General features: G+C 46.2%; 1 protein-coding gene across 1 annotated transcript in view; it reads left to right on the plus strand.

Moving 5' to 3' along the window:
- The window catches only part of LOC130129560 (uncharacterized), a 47,582-nt gene that overhangs the window by 19,225 nt on the left and 8,876 nt on the right, over positions 1–19,481 (plus strand). Inside the window, exons 4-6 of the mRNA XM_056299138.1 lie at positions 10,710–10,816; positions 12,104–12,185; positions 18,753–18,811. Coding sequence (XP_056155113.1) covers positions 10,710–10,816; positions 12,104–12,185; positions 18,753–18,811 — 248 coding nt within the window. The remainder of the gene's footprint in view (positions 1–10,709; positions 10,817–12,103; positions 12,186–18,752; positions 18,812–19,481) is intronic.

The following is a 19,481-nucleotide window of genomic DNA, read 5'->3' on the forward strand; positions in this document are numbered from 1 at the left end:
CCGCTTCTTTTCACCTGACAGTGAGGAGTTTCACCAGGGGGATGTAGCGTGTGGGAGGATCACGCTATTCCCCCAGTTCCCCCTCCCCCCTAACAGGTGCCCAGACCAACCAGAGGAGGCGCTAGTGCAGCGACCGGGACACATACCCACATCCAGCTTCCCACCAGCAAACATGGCCAATTGTGTCTGTAGGGACGCCCGACCAAGCCGAAGGTAACATGAAGATTCAAACCGGTGATCCCCGTGTTGGTAGGCAGCGGAATAGACCGCCACGCCACCCGGATGCCCCCTGAGCTATGTTTTCGTACCGTTATCTTATTGCTGTAGAATGAATGAAAGTCATTCTCCTACATTCATTTTATATCATGAAAACCGCAATGGTTAAACACATCTGAAGTTTTTTAATAAGGGCCCCTTCCCCTGGTAGGCCGAAAAAAGGGGTGGTTTGTCACCACATACACCTGGCGGGGATCTGCACCCTACTGCATTCAGTAGGGTGCAGATGGGGGGTGCAGTTCATTACTGAAGGCCCTGACTGAAACCCGAAACCCCATGGTACGCTACGCATATATAGACAGTACCCTATGCATATCACTACATATAGACAGTACACTATACATATCACTGCATATAGTGATATGTATATGGCGAGCTGACGCTGGAACGGCTGAGGGAGCTTGGTCTGGCGTGTCCTGTGGCTGTGGGCCCAGGGACCACGGCCCTGCCTGGAGCTGTGCCTGAAGAGGAAACACCGAGGGCGGTCTGACAGGATGCGGAAGCGGGGCAGGCTAAGTTAAGTGCTAGCCCATGCAGACCGGCAGCTCCAGTAACACCGAGGGCGGTCTGGTGGCGGCCTCGCCTAGCCTTGACTGTGTTTTTAGTGTCGCCGTGTGGAGTGCGGGTAGGTGTGTCGAAGGTGTCTGGCTGGGGGAGCTGCCATTTGATCGGCTGAGGGAGCCTGGTCTGCTGTGTCCTTTAGGTCCAAGGACCACAGCCCTGCCTGGAGCTGCGCCCAAAGAGGAAACACTGAGGGCGGTCTGACAGGACGCAGAAGCGGGGCAGGCTAAGCTAACTGCTAGCCCATGCAAACGAGCAGTTCTGACAGTCATCCTGGCTGGCGTTCATTCCCTTGGGCAGTGATTTTTTTATATGTTTATTTTTTATTCAGAAAGATGTGTTAATTTGGATATATGCGTTCTTCTAGTTCTTGTAGTTTGGATATGTGTTTTTGTGTTAGTGTTGCACTGCTGTGGGCTGGGGGAAACGATGTTTCGTTTCATGAAATGACAAAGTGTTTCTAATTCTGATATAGATGGTACACTATGCATATCACTACATATAGACAGTACACTAAACATTTTACTACATATATACAGTACACTATACATAGTAGATCATGAGTATTACCTATCAGCAGTTAGCAGATTTATTCATGTATCAGTCTATTGTCTGAGGCCATGGTTCTCCACCGGAAAATGGTGGATTGCTCCCTCCGAGTTGGGGATGAGTTGCTGCCTCAAGTGAAGGAGTTCAAGTATCTCAGGGTCTTGTTCACAAGTGAGGGTAGGATGGAGCGGGAGACTGACAGGTGGATTGGTGCAGCATCAGCAGTAATGTGGACGTTGTACCGGACCGTTGTGGTGAAGAGGGAGCTGAGCTGGAAGGCAAAGCTCTCAATTGACCAGTCAATCTTCGTTCCAACTCTCAGCTATTGTCATGAGCTTTGGGTAGTGACCGAAAGGGTGAGATCGCAGATACAAGCGGCTGAAATGAGTTTCCTCCGTAGGGTGTCTGGGCTCAGCCTTAGAGATAGGGTGAGGAGCTCGGACATCTGGCGGGAGCTCGGAGTAGAGCCGCTGCTCCTTCACGTTGAAAGGAGCCAGCTGAGGTGGTTCGGGCATCTGATTAGGATGCCTCCTGGGCGCCTTCCTTTGGAGGTTTTCCGGGCATGGCCAACTGGGAGGAGACCCTGGGGTAGACCCAGAACTCGCTGGAGGGACTACATGTCCAATGTGGCCTGGGAACACCTTGGGATCCCCCAGGAGGAGCTGGAGGGCGTTGCTAGGGAGAGGGTCGTCTGGAGTGCCCTACTTAGCTTGCTGCCACTGCGACCCGACCCCGGAGAAGCGGCTGAAGATGAGTGAATCAGTCTATGCAGAATCAGAGTCAGAATCAGAATACTTTATTCGTTCCCGAGGGGAAACTGTGTGTATCTTAGAGAACTGCATATTAACATGTTTGCCAAAACCCATATGATGTAAAAATACTTGTACCATATTAGTCTGTGGCAAGCACTCACACTGAATTGCAAGTCATACCAATAACACACAAATGGTAACCATCTGGGACATCTGGCTGTGGCATCATGAATCTGCTGTCCAGTTTCACCAGCAGCACCATTAACTAAGCCGTCTTGCTTAAATATTTTGTGGTTGAGCTTGTGAGTGCAAGTTTGTCGCTGGGGTTATCATGTGACTTCACCACAGACTCAATATTACTCGACATGCATGCACCGTTGCATGTATGGTTGCAGCTGGAGGGTACGTTGGTGTTGGTGTAACAAAGCTTAGAGGCTTATCGTTCTGTTGTTTGGCTCCATGAGACCACTAATTGTTCTGAATGGGAACAGTGGAGGGGGATTATGGCGTCGTTTTCTTTATTCTAGATTATGTAACACACAGTTTTCCCTTCACACACCCTATGACATTATTTGTCTGCACACACACACACACACACATTTATCGTCACACATATGCTGTAGCTAGGCAGCTATTTGCTGTGGAGCTATTCTTGGTGTCTGAAGAGAATGAGGATGTGGTCCAGTTAGAGGCTGACTTCCTGCTCCTTCATATGACGTGAGGTCTGTGTTAGAGGACAAGAAAGAAAGGTGGACTTTCACATCCAATGAACAGTCCATGTCTGGGAGTTTAACAGAATTAAACCCGAAATCTGAGATTTTTCTCCATTATTTTCTCCATTATTTCCTCCATGTGTATGGTGGAGTCAGGCTGCATAACACCACCAGTCATCTTCACCATGGTTGGAGACACTCTCCAGTCTCCGTATACCACTGATGAGATGTTTTGACCGGGTAGGATGAACACTGGTGCAGCAGCAAACACATACGTGTTGGAAAAAAGACTGAGACGTGATGCTGATGTGTCCATGACAACCAACACACTGCACAACAGTGATGCTGATGTGTCCATGACAACCAACATGATGCACAATAGTGTTCCATATAGTGTGATGTAGTTTGTAATACATCAGACTGTGTGTGTTAGCTTTGGTCCCAGGATCCATTTTTACAAGGGTGAGAACTTTTTAATGCTGAGTTGATGGCACAGCAGCCACAATGGCTGCTACACCTTGTTTGTAGTCCTGCTACACCTTGTTTGTAGTCCTGCTACACCTGGTTTGTAGTCCTGCTACACTTGTTTATAGTCCTGCTACACCTGGTTTGTAGTCCCAGAACATCGGTGTCAATAGGTCTGTTTTTCTGTGCCTCCTGCATCCACTATATCAATACTCTGTTCTACTGGAAGACTGACTGCCTGTCCAACACCATCACCTCCACCTTCAGAATGGATTAAATCAGGGGTCAGGAACCTTTTTGACTGGGAGAGCCATAAAAGCCAAATATTTCTAAATGTATTTCATTGAGAGCCATATAGTATTTTTAAAGTATAATGAATTAAATATGTCTTACTTTTAATGCGACTTCTGGTGCTGCATGGTTTTGCTGATGGCCTTGTAGTCTGGTTCATACGTGGTGAGGCTGAGCTTCATGCAGGCGTTGAGGCTTCCATCAGTTAAACGTGAGCGTAGGTTGGTCTTAATGTTCCTCATATGCGAGAATGACTGCTCACATGCATATGTAGAGCCAAACATGGTCAATACGGCAATACTCACACGCTGCATTGTGTGGTATGTCACAGGAAGCTCGTTCCAAGTTTTAAGAATCAGCTGGTCTTCAGGTTGAAGATTTTTCATTTCCGTCCACTTGTGTTCCCTCGCCAGCTCTGCTCGCTGTCGCGCAAGACTTTCCAACTCTCCATTAAGTGACTTGAACTTACTCATCCACATGTCTGATGCCTTCAGGTCAGCAACTTCCAGCTCAAAGTCTCCGATAGAGACCCCGGGGATGCATGTCAGGTCGATTTTGTCCACTGCACACTCATGTGGATGAGTGATGAACTTGAAAAGACCAGTGCGCGCACGAAATTCTCCAAAACGTGCTTTGAATGACTGCAGGAGATTGAACGTAAAGCCAGCTAGCTGCTGGAGATCCAGATGTTGAGTGGAGTCACTTGCTAAGCATGCATCTCTAAATTGTTGCAGTCTTTCAAAGTGCAGAAGACGACCTGTTTCAATGTCCCTGAGAAAGACTTCCAGCTTGCTTTCAAATGCAAACACTGCTTGTTGAAGGGATGAGATTGTATTTCCAATACCTTGCATTTTCACATTGAGCTGGTTCAGATGGCCAGTTATGTCCACGAGATAGTGAAACTGCAGGAGCCAGTCAGTGTTGTCTAGCTCAGGGTGCTTGACGCCTTTCATTTCAAGAAAAGTCCGGATTTCACTCAGGCAAGCTGCAAAACGGCTGAGCACCTTCCCCCTTGACAACCAACGCACGTTGCTGTGTAAAAGCAGACCGGGATAATGATTCCCAACTTCTTCTAACAGAGCTTTAAACTGGCGATCATTTAAAGCTCGGGCAACAATAAAGTTGACCACTCGAATGACCAGCGACATCACCTCACCAAGCTCCTGGCCACACGTCTGAGCGCAAAGCGCCTCCTGGTGCAGGATGCCATGAAAACTTAGGATGGCTCTCTTTTCATGTTCACGGAGAAGCGCTACAAATCCTTTGTTCTTCCCCAACATACAGGGTGCACCATCAGTACAGACAGAAATAAGTTTATCCATCGGTAGTTTTTTTTCTTTAGCAAACTCCATGAAAGACGTGAATAAGTCCTCTCCTCTTGTTGTCCCTTTCATTGGCAAAACAGCCAAGCTTTCCTCACGCAGTGTGTCACCTGCAGCATACCTGGCAATGATACTGCACTGAGATAGATGGCTAACGTCTGTTGACTCATCTAACGTGAGAGAAAAGTATGTCCCGGCGTTTATGTCCTTAATTTGTGTTTCCTCGACCTGATTTGCCATCATGATGCTACGATCGTGCACAGTTCTTGCTGACAGGGGCATGTCTTTTATTCGTTTGATTATCTTGTCTTTATTTGGGAAGTCATCAAACAGTTCATTGGCCACATCAAGCATGAATGTTTTGGCATACTCGCCATCTGTGAATGACTTTCCATTCCTTACTATTGCCAAAGCCCCCGCAAAGCTAGCGGAATTCCCGTCACCTTGCTTGGTCCACACACGTAGTTGCTGCTGACTCGTCTGCACTCTCCGCTGTAGCTCCTCGCGTGCCCTTTTCCTGCCGTCCCCCGCTGGAGATTTCCATGCAAATGAAGCATGGTGCGTATCGAAGTGCCGCTTTATATTTGACCGTTTCATCGATGCAATTTTATCATTGCATATTAGACATACCGCAGATCCTGCTCTCTCCACAAATGCAAAGTCCTCTGTCCACGCAGCCTGCAATACACGGTAATCATCGTCTTTTTTTCCTTTCGCCATCTTTTCCGTTACAAGGGTTGAAGCGGATAAACTAGTTGGCTATCTGAAAAAAATTGATTTCTTCACCTTTACAATGACCCGGACATGCTCGCGAGCCATTGGTTCCCGACCCGACCCACGGGTGACCCGTGACCCGTGAAATTTATCTTCAAAACTAATTTCTGTTCACTTTAAAATGACACAGTATTATTAAGAAATATCACAAGTATTTTAAAATCAGTTCCAAACTGATTTTTTTTTTCAACTCAAAATTGTCTGGGAGCCATATGCCGTCACCGGAAGAGCCATATATGGCTCGCGAGCCATAGGTTCCCGACCGCTGGATTAAATAAACACTTACTAATGGAGAAAAGTTACTACTTTAAAACATTTTTTTATAAATCACATAGGGCCAGTTTCCACTTGACATTTTATGCTACCTATACGGTCAGAATCATGCTGCAATACTTTCTGGGTAAATAGAGCAGTCCAGTCTCAACCCGGTCCAAACCAGCAGTGATTCAGAAACACTGTCTTCCTTCTGGTCAGTAGACGGGTGCTGTGATACACTCATCCATCCATCCATCCATCCATCCATCCATCCATCCATCCATTATCCGAAACGCTTATCCTGCTCTCAGGGTTGCGGGGATGCTGGAGCTTATCCCAGCAGTCATTGGGCGGCAGGCAGGGAGACACCCTGGACAGGCCGCGAGGCCATCACACAGAGCCCACACACACACACACACACACACACACACACACACACACACACACACACACACATTCACACCTAGGGACAATTCCGTATTGCCGGTTCACCTGACCTACAGGTCTTTGGACTGTGGGAGGAAACCGGAGCCCCCGGAGGAAACCCACACAGACACAGGGAGAACATGCAAACTCCACACAGGGGATGACCTGGGACCACCCCCAAGGGTGGACTACCCCAGGGCTTGAACCCAGGACCTTCTTGCTGTGAGGCGACTGCGCTAACCACTGTGCCACCATGCTGCCCACTATGATACACAATTAGTAGAAATGTCTCAACAACACGCAGGAATGTGTTTCTACTACTACTCCTACTACTACTACTACTCCTACTACTACTACTACTACTACTACTACTACTACTACATTCAGCTGCTCCCGTTAGTGGGCGCCACAGCGGATCATCCATTTCCATCTCTTCCTGTCCTCTGCATCTTCCTCTGTCACACCAGCCACCTGCATGTCCTCCCTCACCACATCCATAACCCTCCTCTTTGGCCTTCCTCTTCTCCTCTTCCCTGGCAGCTCCATGTTCAGCATCCTTCTCCCAATATACCCAGCATCTCTCTTCCGCACATGTCCAAACCATCTCAATCTTGCCTCTCTTGCTTTGTCTCCAAACCGTCCAACCTGAGCTGTCCCTCTAATATGCTCGTTCCTAATCCTGTCCTTCTTCATCACTCCCAATGAAAATCTTATCATCTGTGATCCGCATATTTGATTTGGCAACGGTTTTACGCCAGATGCCCTTCCTGACTCAACCCTCCCCATTTATCCAGGCTTGGGACTGGCACTAAGAATGCACCGGCTTGTGTGTCCCCAGTTGCTGGGTTAGAAATGTCTCAGCAACACGCAGGAATGTGTTTCATTCTTGGGGGGGGGGCTCAAATTGTCACCTGATAATAACCCCCACTCCCACTCTCACCCCCATCCCCACTCCTACTCCCGACACTCAGTGTGAATCGCAGTATTCTGTTCAACGTTCCCCACCTGGCACTTTCATCGTTTTAGCCGTGTGTGCGTGTGTGTGTGCGACAGCTTGACAGCAGCAGGAGAGTGGAAATTTGTGAAAGACTCACCGAACCGTAAAAGAATCAGACAGACAGGCGGACAGAGACCCAGACAGATGGGTAGACAGAATAGTATGGGGTCAGAGGAGAGTCAAACCTATTGTCAAATTGAAAAAAAAATTAATGCAATCAAAACCAAAATATGTTTTGCAAACAACGAAATGAAGTTATGAAAATTATTCAAAGTTAAAGGCATTTTATGGTAAAATATGTACTTTTGAAATCTATTTGATCAAATATCCATCCATCCATCCATTCATCCATCCATTCATCCGTCCATCCATCCATTATCCAAACCGCTTATCCTGCTCTCAGGGTTGTGAGGATGCTGGAACCTATCCCGGCAGTCATTGGACGGCAGGCAGGGAGACACCCTGGACAGGCTGCTGGGCCATCACACAGGGCCCACACACACACAAACACACACACACACACACCTACCCAGATAGCAGACACATTTGGGCCTAATCTGGGGCATGCTTGGTACTTACGGGTCAGTTTTGGCACTGGCAACTGTTGTGTGGGCCACACGTGGCCCAAATGTCATAAGCCAGGCCTGACTTGGGTTAAAGCATATATTATGTGGGCCAGATGTGGCTCAAATTTGATGAGCCAGGCTTGACTTTAGTTAAGACACATGTTGTGTGGGCCAGAAGAAGACCACATGTGGCTGAGTTGAGGCAGTCACACTCACCCCGAGTCAACACTGTCATTCAAGGCCAAATGTGGGCTGTAAGATAACTGCAGATGTGAGCCATATTTGAGCCTAAGATTCTTTGCTATCTGGGTAGAAACAGTTTTATGTTAGCTAAGGATAGCTAAAAATTGTTTTTATAATGCTGATTTTGGCCACGCTAGCTACTGAGCTAAAGTTGCCTTAAGTATTTACACATTCTGACTAACTTCAATCATAAATATATATAGTAACACTTTACAACAATGTTAATCTATAAACAAATAAAAAATACAGATAAGGACTGCTAGCTTGCTAGCTAACGACAAGCATTATCCACCTTCAGAGACTTGCCTTTTCAGTCCTTTGCAGACATTTTAGCCATTTACCTAAATTAGCTCTGAACTGTTGCCCAATTTAATATTAACTTGCCAGCAAGCTAACTTAGTTAACTAACCAATTAGTTAGTTAACTCAGTTAATTTAGTTAATGCATCTTGGGTGATCCAATCACAAGTTTTAACAAATATCCCTATTTAAATAATAATAGTTAATTGAATTTAGTAATTACATATCCCTATTTATTTATTTAGCCCTGTGATGGACTGGCGGCCTGTCCAGGGTGTCTCCCCGCCTGCCGCCCAATGGCTGGTGGGATCGGCTCCAGCATCCCGCGACCCCAGTTGGGATAAGCAGCTTGGCTAATGGATGGATGGATGAATCCCTATTTGAAGCAACATTATGCAACTTTTTTGCCATAAAGTAACGGCTTCAAAATCCTTTTGATGGTACACTGACTTGTAATAGGGAGTACGGTGCCTCTTCCCACTCTGCACCCCAAACACCTGTTCTTGCACAAATCATGTCAGGTTGAGTGGTGCGATCTCCCGTGAGCAAGATTTATTTTCCTAGCATGGCGAAGGCATGACCCGCCCTACTGTGCCTCTGATTGGCTTACCATGATGTTCTTCCCCTAACCCTAACCAATGAACTCTGTGAATAACTGTAGTCCACTGACTTATGGTTTCTACTGCAGTGGTCATACCAGTTTCCTTTTTGTTGGCGTTTGCTATTGACAATGGCATATTTTTCGCAATGCCTGCAAGATGAGTATCCTCATCCTCATAATTGTGGAGGTAACTTGATATGTACAACTTAAAACTTTTCACCCGTTTGCTGGTAGGTGCAGGTGAAAGTTTGTCGACAGTTCTGTGCATGTCGTGGACATTTATCCATGGTAAATCTTGCAGGCATCATGAAAAATATGCCATTGTCAACAGCACGCGCCAACAAACAGGAAGCTGGTATGACCGCTGCAGTAGAAACCGGAAGTCAGTGGACTACAGTTATGCACGGAAGCCATCTCACTCCTCATGCTGTCAACCGACCTAACCAATGAAAGCAACAAATACTAGCCAATCAGAGGCAGAGTAGGGCGGGTCATGACTTCACCATCCTAAGAAAAAAATTTGCTTGCGGGAGATGCTACTTGCTCAACCCAAGCTACATAGTGCAAGAACAGGCGTTCTGGGTGCGGCGCCGGAATGAAAGAGGCACCGTTCTCCCTATTACAAGTTAGTGTACCACCAAAATGACTTTGAAGCTGTTATTTTAAGGTAAAAAAAAGTCGCATAATTTTGCCTTAATACCTCAAACATCTCTTTTTCAGTCAGGAGATGTCACTCTCATCTGGGTTTAGTGATCCTGTCCCATCTGAGTTACCAACCAAGTTCTGTTTAGGTGGGAGTCGGACCCGCTCAGTCACTTCATATATCAGATCATATCCCCAGTTTGAGTTAAGATCAAATCATCACTAAGAAATACGTGGAACACGTGTAGGGGTTTTAGAAAAGGCTCCCCTTACCTGAACAATTAATCAGTGAAAGCAGCTGATGTGTTATTTGTTCAGTTTTGTCCCTCTGACCCATCTTTGAGTCCCAAACCAGATGTTGAACAGCACTGTGTCAGCAGACGGCCAACACCGGATTGTCGAGGTCTAGACGGCCGTTGCCCTCGGCGACTGTGGAGCAATCAGCTATTGTGTTGTCATAGCAACAGACAGCTTAGCAACAACCTCAGCTGATCAGTGCATTGAAATCAACTGGCAAACAGACATGAAAGATGACGCAATAGCTGTTAACACACACACACACACAACACAACATGTATTCTGTGTTAATGCTGTTAGGTTAATCTGATGGTCGAGCGAGGTCGACAGTCTGACTCTCTCTCCCTTGGTCACCTGGTTCAAAAACTGAAGGATGTAAATGTTATGTACATGTTCTCTATCTATCTATCTATCTACCTATCTCTGTCTATCTATCTATCTATCTATCTATCTATCTATCTATCTATCTATCTATCTATCTATCTATCTATCTATCTATCTATCTATCCATCTATCCATCACTGTCTGCCAGTCTTTTTTTTTCATTTAGATGGTGGAAGGTATTGAGTATTGAAGTAACAGCAAATTGACTCGTGTTTTCCTCCATCTCTGTTTCTCTCCCTCTCTCTGTCTCTGCCTGTCTCTGTCTCTCTCTCTCTCTCTGTCCCTCGTTCCAGCAGTTGATGAGTCAGAGGGAGACATCTACATGCGTTTCATGAAGTCCCATAAGTGTTATGACATCGTTCCCACCAGCTCCAAATTGGTGGTCTTTGACACCACGCTACAGGTACACCTGCATGTCTGTCTGTCTGTCTGCCTGTCTGTCTGCCTGCCTGTCTGTCTGCCTGCCTGCCTGTCTGTCTGTCTGTCTGTCTGCCTCGCTGTCTGTTTGTCTGCCTGCCTGCCTCACTGTCTGCCTGCCTGTCTGTCTGTCTGCCTGCCTGTCTGCCTGCCTGTCTTGTTTGTCTGCCTCGCTGTCTGTTTGTCTGCCTCACTGTCTGCCTGCCTGTTTTTCTGTCTGTCTGTCTGTCTGTCTGTCTGCTTTGCTGTCTGTCAGCCCGTCTGTCTGTCTGAGCGTGCCCTGTCATAGGGAGGTCACAGGTCTCGCGGTCATGACAGCCATATGTGTGCTTTATCAAAGTGCCCTTGAGCAGCAGTAGATCAGACGGCACATCCCGCCTTGTCCTGCTACGTTATTGGTGTGTCAGCTGTCAGTCATCCAACTCTGAGCTGCTATTGGTCATTGGCATGGCAACATGGCTGATCCCGGTTGCTGGGCTACGCTACTGGTTTACCATGTGGTTTTTGGATCTTTCCTCCATCCTTGTTTCCCCGTGGGCCAGAGAAACATAGTGGAGATTTGAAGCACAGAGAAATTAGAGAGAGGCAGGGAGGGATCGAAACAGAGCTGTAATCCATTCCTCTGCAGGGTCCCCTTCAATGGACACATACACACACGCACAGTCATTCATATTTGATGTCGTAGACTAGTTTATTTCAACAATAGCTCTTAATTAGTTCATTAATCATTCAGAGTGGAGCGAAGTGTTGGTAGAAGAAGGAAAAAGCATTCAACCTGTCTGTCTGAGGTTTACATAGACCTGTGTGTGTGTGTGTGTGTGTGTGTGTGTGTGTGTGTGTGTGTGTGCCTTAGGTCCTGTGTAATGACACAGCCTTTCCTGCCGATCCCCTGATTTTGTTACAATAATACTATCGATGCTATTAGTTTTGGCAGTGAGGATGATATTGATGATAACGTTATTATTGATAATGATGACAACAGTGTATCGATGATAATGTTATTGATAACAGTGTATCGATGATAATGTTATTATTGATAATGATGACAACAGTGTATTGACGATAATGTTATTATTGATAATGATGACAACAGTGTATTGATGATAAGGTTATTATTGATAATGGTAACAACAGTGTATTGATGATAATATTATTGATACTGGTAACAACTGTGTATTGATGCTAATGTTATTATTGACAATAATAACAACAGTGTATTGATGATAATGTTACTATTGATAATGATAACAACAGTGTATTGATGTGTGTCCAGGTGAAGAAAGCCTTCTTCGCCCTCGTAGCAAATGGAGTGAGAGCTGCTCCTCTCTGGGAGAGCAAGAAACAGAGCTTTGTAGGTAAGACGACCTGTGTGTGTGTGTGTGTGTGTGTGTGTGTGTGTGTGTGTGTGTGTGTGTGTGTGTGTGTGTGTGTGTGTGCAAGAGAGCGCTAGAGAGCGCTAGAGAGCAGTCCAGATTTCAGCCCCATTTTATCATCGGGATGATTTTGATATGGGCAGAGAGGAGAGAGAGAGAGAGAGAACGTATCTCCAATTTCTTACCCGCTGTTTGTCCTCTCTTCTTCTCTGATGCTGATGCAGTCTTCCTGTCTGGCTGTCTCTCTGGATGTATTACTGTCTTCTCTCATCCCTGCTTGTTATCTCTCCACCTCTTCTGGCTCTTATCTCTTTCTTTCCTTTCTTCTTTCGCTCTTCTTTCATCCTACTGCCTCTCTCTGTCTCATACATTTAATATCAGTCATTTTGTTATTTGTTGGTAAAATATACAAGACATTCCAAATTAGTCACACTTTGCTTGCCCTGACGATTCTCTCTCTCTCTCTCTCTCTCTCTCTCTCTCTCTCTCTCTCTCTCTCTCTCTCTCTCTCTCTCGTGCTCTCTCTCTCAGTGCATGCTGGGAGTCGATGTGTGAGTCAGTGTTTTTGGTGAGAGCGGCCTGCTGTTAGTAAGTTCTGTATTTGCTGCAGTTTGTCTGGGTTTTCAAGATGGCATATGCTTTCTCCAACTATCTGACATGGAGTGCGGGTTCAGCCCGATCCATCTGTTCTGACACAGGCGGTTCTCCTGGCTGTGGGGAGACCGTGTGGGACACTTCAACCTGTCCTGTGCATCCAGGATGAACAAAGGTGTGGTTATTTTCCTGAAAGAGGGGCATGTGGCATCTCTCTGAATGGCGTTTATCTGCAGATTTCCCTGCTCGGCATGCCTTCCACCCGGGTCACTGTCTCCGGTGTTCCGCCATTCATTCCCAATGAGGTGTTGGAGCGGGAGCTGCAGCGCTTCGGGAAGCTGGCGAGTGGTTTTAGGACTGTGGGGTTGGGCTGTACGAATGATAAACTGAAACATGTCCAATACCTCCGGAGACAGTTGTTCATGTTTCTGAATTGTCCGTCACAGACGCAGGTTTCCTTCAGAGTAAACCATGGGGAGGGACATTACAGCAGCATGAAATGCTTTGAGTGTGGGGATGTGTGGCACAAGAGGAATGCTTGCCCTGGGTCCGCGGTGGCGTAGCGGTCTAAGCATCGGCTTGGTGTCGATGCAGTTGCCCACTGGGGACTGGGGTTCGCGCCCCGGTCTCGTCAGATCCGACTATGGCCGGACTCGATGAAGCAGCAATCATTGGCAACGCTGTCTTCGGGAGGGGGGCGGAGTCGGCTTGTGTTCGTCATGTGAATGCGTCTCTGTGTGTGTCGGAAAAACAGTGGTTCGGCTTGGATTCGCCTTGTCACGAAAGTGGGGAGGCGCTTTCCTTCGAGACTGCCGGCCGGAGAGATGCAGTTGGCGAACGCATGCAATACGAGGGTGGGTGTTTGAATTAAAATAGGGATCAATTGGCCACTAAATTGGGGGAAAAAAGGGAAAAATCAGAAATAAATAAAAAAAAAGAAAAAAGGAATGCTTGCCCTCACAGGCCGGCCGAGGGGCACCCTTAATCGGGGGTGGGGCCAGCCAAGGAGCGCACTAACACCAGTGCTCCACCGGCTGAGGAGCCAGTGATTCAGCAAGAGTGTGAGAGAGAGTATCCCTGTATCCCTCTCGAGCCCAAGGCTCGAGAGGGATACAGCAGGCAGGCAGATAATCAGGCAGGGGAACAGCGAGTTGATTCAAGCTGTCCCAAGTGTCACAACAGAAGAAAGGAAAGGTGTAGAGGAAACACCGGCTGCAGGAGAAAGCAGCGGAAAAGGGCCAGCAGCTGGACCTGACTGAGTCAGGCTGGTGGTGCAAAAGAGAGAAAGTGTGAGTCGTACGTTATGGAGAGTATTGCTGGTGAGGATAAGGTGGAGGAAGTAGGGTATGACACTGACTCTGAGTGTACCTCTGTTATAGACTCACAGTCACACAGTGGAGATCTGTACATGCTAGAGGAAATGAATGGTTTCTTAGATGACACCTTTGGAAAATCTGTGAAAGTATCTGAGTGTAAAAAAAAAATCGTTTTGAAAAAACAGATAACAAAAGGTTAAAGACCAAGTAAGTAAGGTCATGATCAGTATGTTGCACTGGGTGAGCTTCGTCGTACTGTTTCCTGTACTTGTTTATATCCTCTCTCTCAGTCTTTTATGCTGAAGGTGAGGGTCAGCTCTTTGAATATTAATGGTGGGAGGGATCGACAGAAGAGGTCAGTCAGTTCAGAAATGATCACACAGAAAAGATTAGACATAGATTTTTTTGTTTTTGCAGGAAACACACAGCAACAAAGAGAATGAGATAGACTGGGGTTTGTGATGGAAGGGCACAGTATTTTCTGTCTCATGGGACTAATTTCTCTGCTGGTACAGCCATTCTATTTTCTCCAGGGCTAAATGTTGATGTCATCTCTACCACAGAGATAGTGACCGGTAGGGCTTTAGTGGTTAGAGCAAAAATACAGGACCCAGCTTTCTGTTTCTTTAACATATATGGTCTGAATCAAGGCTCAGACAGGCTGGACAGCTTTCAGAAAATAAAGGTCCTCTTAAAACAGTGTGATCAGAGTGACTGTGTAGTGATGGGGGAGATTGGAATTGTACTACAAATTTTGTGTTAAGACAGAACAGGAGAGGAACCCCACTTACCAGTCATCCACCACTTTATCACTGGTGATCTCTGAATCAGGTGCAGTAGATGTTTGGAGGGTCAAACATCAGGGTCAAACAACAGGTTAGGCAGTATGCATGGGTTAAGGTGCTAGATGGGAATGTGAGTGCAGCCAGGCTGGATAGGGTTTACATATCACATAGGTTTAGCAACAGGTTATTGAGCAGTCACATTCACCCTGTACGTTTCACTGACCATCACTTAGTCACTCTAGACTTTCATATCCCACTAACCATTAAATGCAGCTCATACTGGCACTTTAATGTTAAGTTTCTTCAGGACAGTGATTTCTGTCAGAAATTTGAGACATTCTGGGGAATCTGGAAAGAAAGGAAGAGGGATTTTGAGTCCCTGAGTCAGTGGTGGGGTGTGGGCAAGGCACATGTATGAGTGTTCTGTCAACAGTATACAAGTCATTCCACAGAGAGCCAAAAGAGTCATTCAGGATTTAAAGAAATAATTTGGTGCTATGGAGAGAGTATGTGCCAGACTGTCTAAATGGAAATGGCTGCTACCTCAGCTTTCCTATAGGGGAAGGGTCCTGATCATCAATAACTTGGTTGCCTCAACTCTTTGGCACAAACTGATACTTTTACCCCCACCAAAGGGCCTGGTTGAAGGAATTCAGAGGGCAGTTGTGGATTTCTTCTGGTCAGGGCAGCACTGGCTGAGATCAGCGATATTGTACCTGCCAGTACAGGAGGGAGGACAGGACCTGGTAGACATGGAATCACAGATCATGTCAGATGCTGTCTGCAGCATAGAGGCTCTATGCTGCAGACAGCTCAGAGACTGCTTTACAACTTTGGCCTGCCATGGACAGATACTGAATGTTTGCTGCTAAGGAGGGCTGGATGCCTAGGCTATGACAAACTCTTGTTCCTGCTTCAGCCCCAGTCCATGGATTTAACTGGTCTGACACCTTTTTACCAGTCTGTCTTACAGGCGTGGCAGGTTTTAAAACTCCATCGGGAAGCTGTGATGACACCAGGGATGTGGCTCTTTGAGGAGCCCTTGTTTGGAAACAATTTCATCACCTCTCAGGTTTTGTCTTCTGTTAGCCTGAGATCCAAACTGAGAGAGGCTGGCTGTGTTAAGCTGGATCATCTCATGAAGACATCCATCACCCATCTAGCTGAACTGCTCAACATCAGTTCCAATAGACTGCTGCTCAGACTGGTGGAGGATGTCTGGGCTTCCAGAAGCCCTCAGAGCATTTGCTGTAGATCGTACTCTATCTGACATGGTATGATGAATATGAGTATGTCTTTCCTTACCTGGATGTCTCTCCTACTATGGGACAGTGGCAAGATAAGGAGGATATCCTGCTGTCTCTAAAGACCCTAGAGTTGGGAGACTTTGAGACGCTAGGCAAAAAAACAGCCTATTATAACAGCGTGAAGATTTAAAACTTATGCTCCTTGGCAGGGTGAAGGTGTCGAGGTGGACTGACTTTTTTGGTGTGGGATTGTCCCCGAGGGGCTGTTGGCGGTCCCTGTACAAACCTCCCATCAACAAATGGACAGGTGACCTCCAGTGGAGGATTGTACATGGGGCCATAGCCACAAACAGGTATCTGGTGCATCTCAATCCTGGCACGGGATGGCTGTCCTTTCTGTGTGCAGACAGAAACAATATACCATCTGTTTATCCAGTGTTCCAGACTGGTCAGACTATTTAACTTACTACAGACACAGTTTCAGGGCTTAGGAGAAAGATTTTCTTTTTGTCTTTTTATCTATGGTCCACACTACTCTGCAAATAAAAAATCTCTACACACATTAATGGATTTCATTTCAGGACTGCCCAAATTAGCTATTTGTAAAACAAGGAAAAACCGTGTGAAGGGCGAGGGGTCAGAAGACATGGTTCCGATGCTGACTGGGCTGCTGGCAGCTCGGCTCAGAGTAGAGTTTGGTTTTTACAGATTGACAAAAAAGACAGAAGTGTTTGTGAACACTTGGGGCATGCAGGATGTGCTGTGTTCAGTCAGAGGGAATTATTTGGTTGTGAATATGAGTCTTTTTTGGTTTTTGAATGAATTTGTTTTGTTGTAATTTTTGATAATCAAAAACTCCCTTCAGGTTGGGGATGAGTTGTTGCCTCAAGTGAAGAAGTTCAAATATCTCGGGGTCTTGTTCACAAGTGAGGGTAGGATGGAGCGGGGGATTGACAGGCGGATTGGTGCAGCATCAGCAGTAATGCAGACGTTGTACCGGACCATTGTGGTGAAGAGGGAGCTGAGCTGGAAGGCAAAGCTCTCAATTGACCAGTCAATCTTCGTTCCAACTTTCAGCTATTGTCATGAGCTTTGGGTAGTGACCGAAAGGGTGAGATCATGGACATGAATACAAGTGGCTGAAATTAGTTTCTTCCATAGGGTGTCTGGGCTCAGCCTTAGCGATAGGGCGAGGAGCTCGGACATCCGCAGGGAGTAGAGCCACTGCTCCTTCGTGTCGAAAGGAGCCAGTTGAGGTGGTTCGGGCATCTGATTAGGATGCCTCCTGGGCGCCTTCCTTTGGAGGTTTACCGGGCACATCCAACTGGGAGGAGACCCCGGGGTAGAGGGACTACGTATCCAATGTGGCCCAGGGAACGTCTTGGGATCGCCCAGGAGTAGCTGGAGGGCGTTGCTGGGGAGAGGGATGTCTGGAATGCCCTACTTAGCTTGCTGCTATCATGGCCCGACCCTGGAGAAACGGCCAATAATGAGATGAGATGAGAAAAAGTTTGTGTAAATGGAACCAGATTCTCTCTCTCTCTCTCTCTCTCTCTCTCTCTCTCTCTCTCTCTCTCTCTCTCTCTCTCTCTCTCTCTCTCTCTCTCTCTCTCTCTCTCTCTCTTTAAGGCTTACTTTATTCAGTATTCAGTATTTCTATTTTATTCTTTTCAGTTATCCCCAAAGACTTAAAACTGTAATAAACAAATATGTAGGCAAGAGTCCCAGTTAGTCAGGTTCAGTAAGAAGGAAAACTAAAGAACGCCTGGGTGAGCTTTTGTTCAGCACTGATGGAAAAGAGAAAAGAAAAACAGAGATGTTTTCAATAAAATAAGCATGGATGCTTTCAGTTTTGACCAGTGTTTGTGTTTCATTAAAATGATTGCTCTACACACCAAGCTGTCTACCGAGTTTAAAGCAGAACAAAATGTTTTATCTGTTTGCTGGTGTGGGTCTGTAACCAATCACAAAGGCATTTAACGAAAGAGAAAGCACTTGAGACAGCGGAAAAAAATGACGTCCTGCTCTAAAATTGACAGTGAAAAAGCGAGATAGGTCCTAGTTGTTATAGAGCAATGGGTTGATGTTTTCAACACAGTTTGATGACATCACTCCATAGGAGGGGCCTCCTTAGGTTCTCAATTGACTTCCTCCTGTGCCTTCATGCGGGCCACAAAGTTGTAGCTCTTGCTCCTGTGGGAGTTCTCGTAGAGGTCATCTAGTGAAACCCCAACTCCTTTATACTGGTCCCACTTGTCCCTGACATCTCCTACTTTGATGGGGTCCTGAATACCCTGTTCTATGGCCCCCAGAACCACTCCAGCCCATCTTCATGAGTAACTGATGTCCCTCGTTTTCCTGTCCTAGCCTGGTGCCCGGAGGGGGCTTTGGGGGACCAGTGCTCAGACCTGAATCAGTCTTGGTTCTGTGATGGAAGTTGAACTCTTTTTGTGCATGTTATTGTAAAGGAGTGACTGCGTTTGGTGATGTCATTGTTCATTGTTAAAGTTTGTTTTCTCATCAAATAAAGACCTGTTGTAAATTCAAACTCTCTCTCGCCCCCCCCCCCTCCCTACTGTCTGTCTTGCTTGCCCTTTCTCTTTCCAGGAATGTTGACAATCACAGATTTCATCAACATCCTGACCAGATATTACAAATCCCCAATGGTAGGACACACACACACACACACACACACACACACACACACACACACACACACACACACACACACACACACACACAGTGCAAAATGGCCACAAATGGCAGCGTTAACATGCAACTCAAGCCAAACTAAACAGACGGAGGGTGGGTGTTGATTTTAATGTCATGGGCAAATGATGAGTCATTATACTAACTATTAGGAGAAAACTGATGAGTCATAGCTTATTATCAGCAGAGAGAGACAGAGAGAAAGAGAGAGATATAGAGAGAGACAGAAAGAGATAGAGAGATAGAAAGAGAAATAGAGACTTGACTTTTTAAAAAACAACTTTAATACATTGTCACAAATTTACAGCAGCTTTGAAACAAAGACTCACAGAAATAATGACTGAAAAAGTCACTAAAAATTAATTCACCATCACTGAACAAATGACATCATTACACCACTGATGTACAAACACAACCATGCTATTCATTCATTTATGACATTTAAAATCGAAACTCTGACTTTTACGAGAGAGGTGAACACAGGGACCATTTCTTCAGTTTTCCTTGTTTCTTGGTCTTCCTGCTGATATCTACTGACAGTTTAGCTTCTGTCTTGTTCTTTCTGCTGATATCTACTGACAGTTTAGCTTTGCCAGCAAGGACATTCAGAAGCCACTTTGTTGCATT

The sequence above is a fragment of the Lampris incognitus genome, chromosome 19 (assembly GCF_029633865.1).
Source record: "Lampris incognitus isolate fLamInc1 chromosome 19, fLamInc1.hap2, whole genome shotgun sequence".
NCBI lineage: Eukaryota > Metazoa > Chordata > Actinopteri > Lampriformes > Lampridae > Lampris > Lampris incognitus.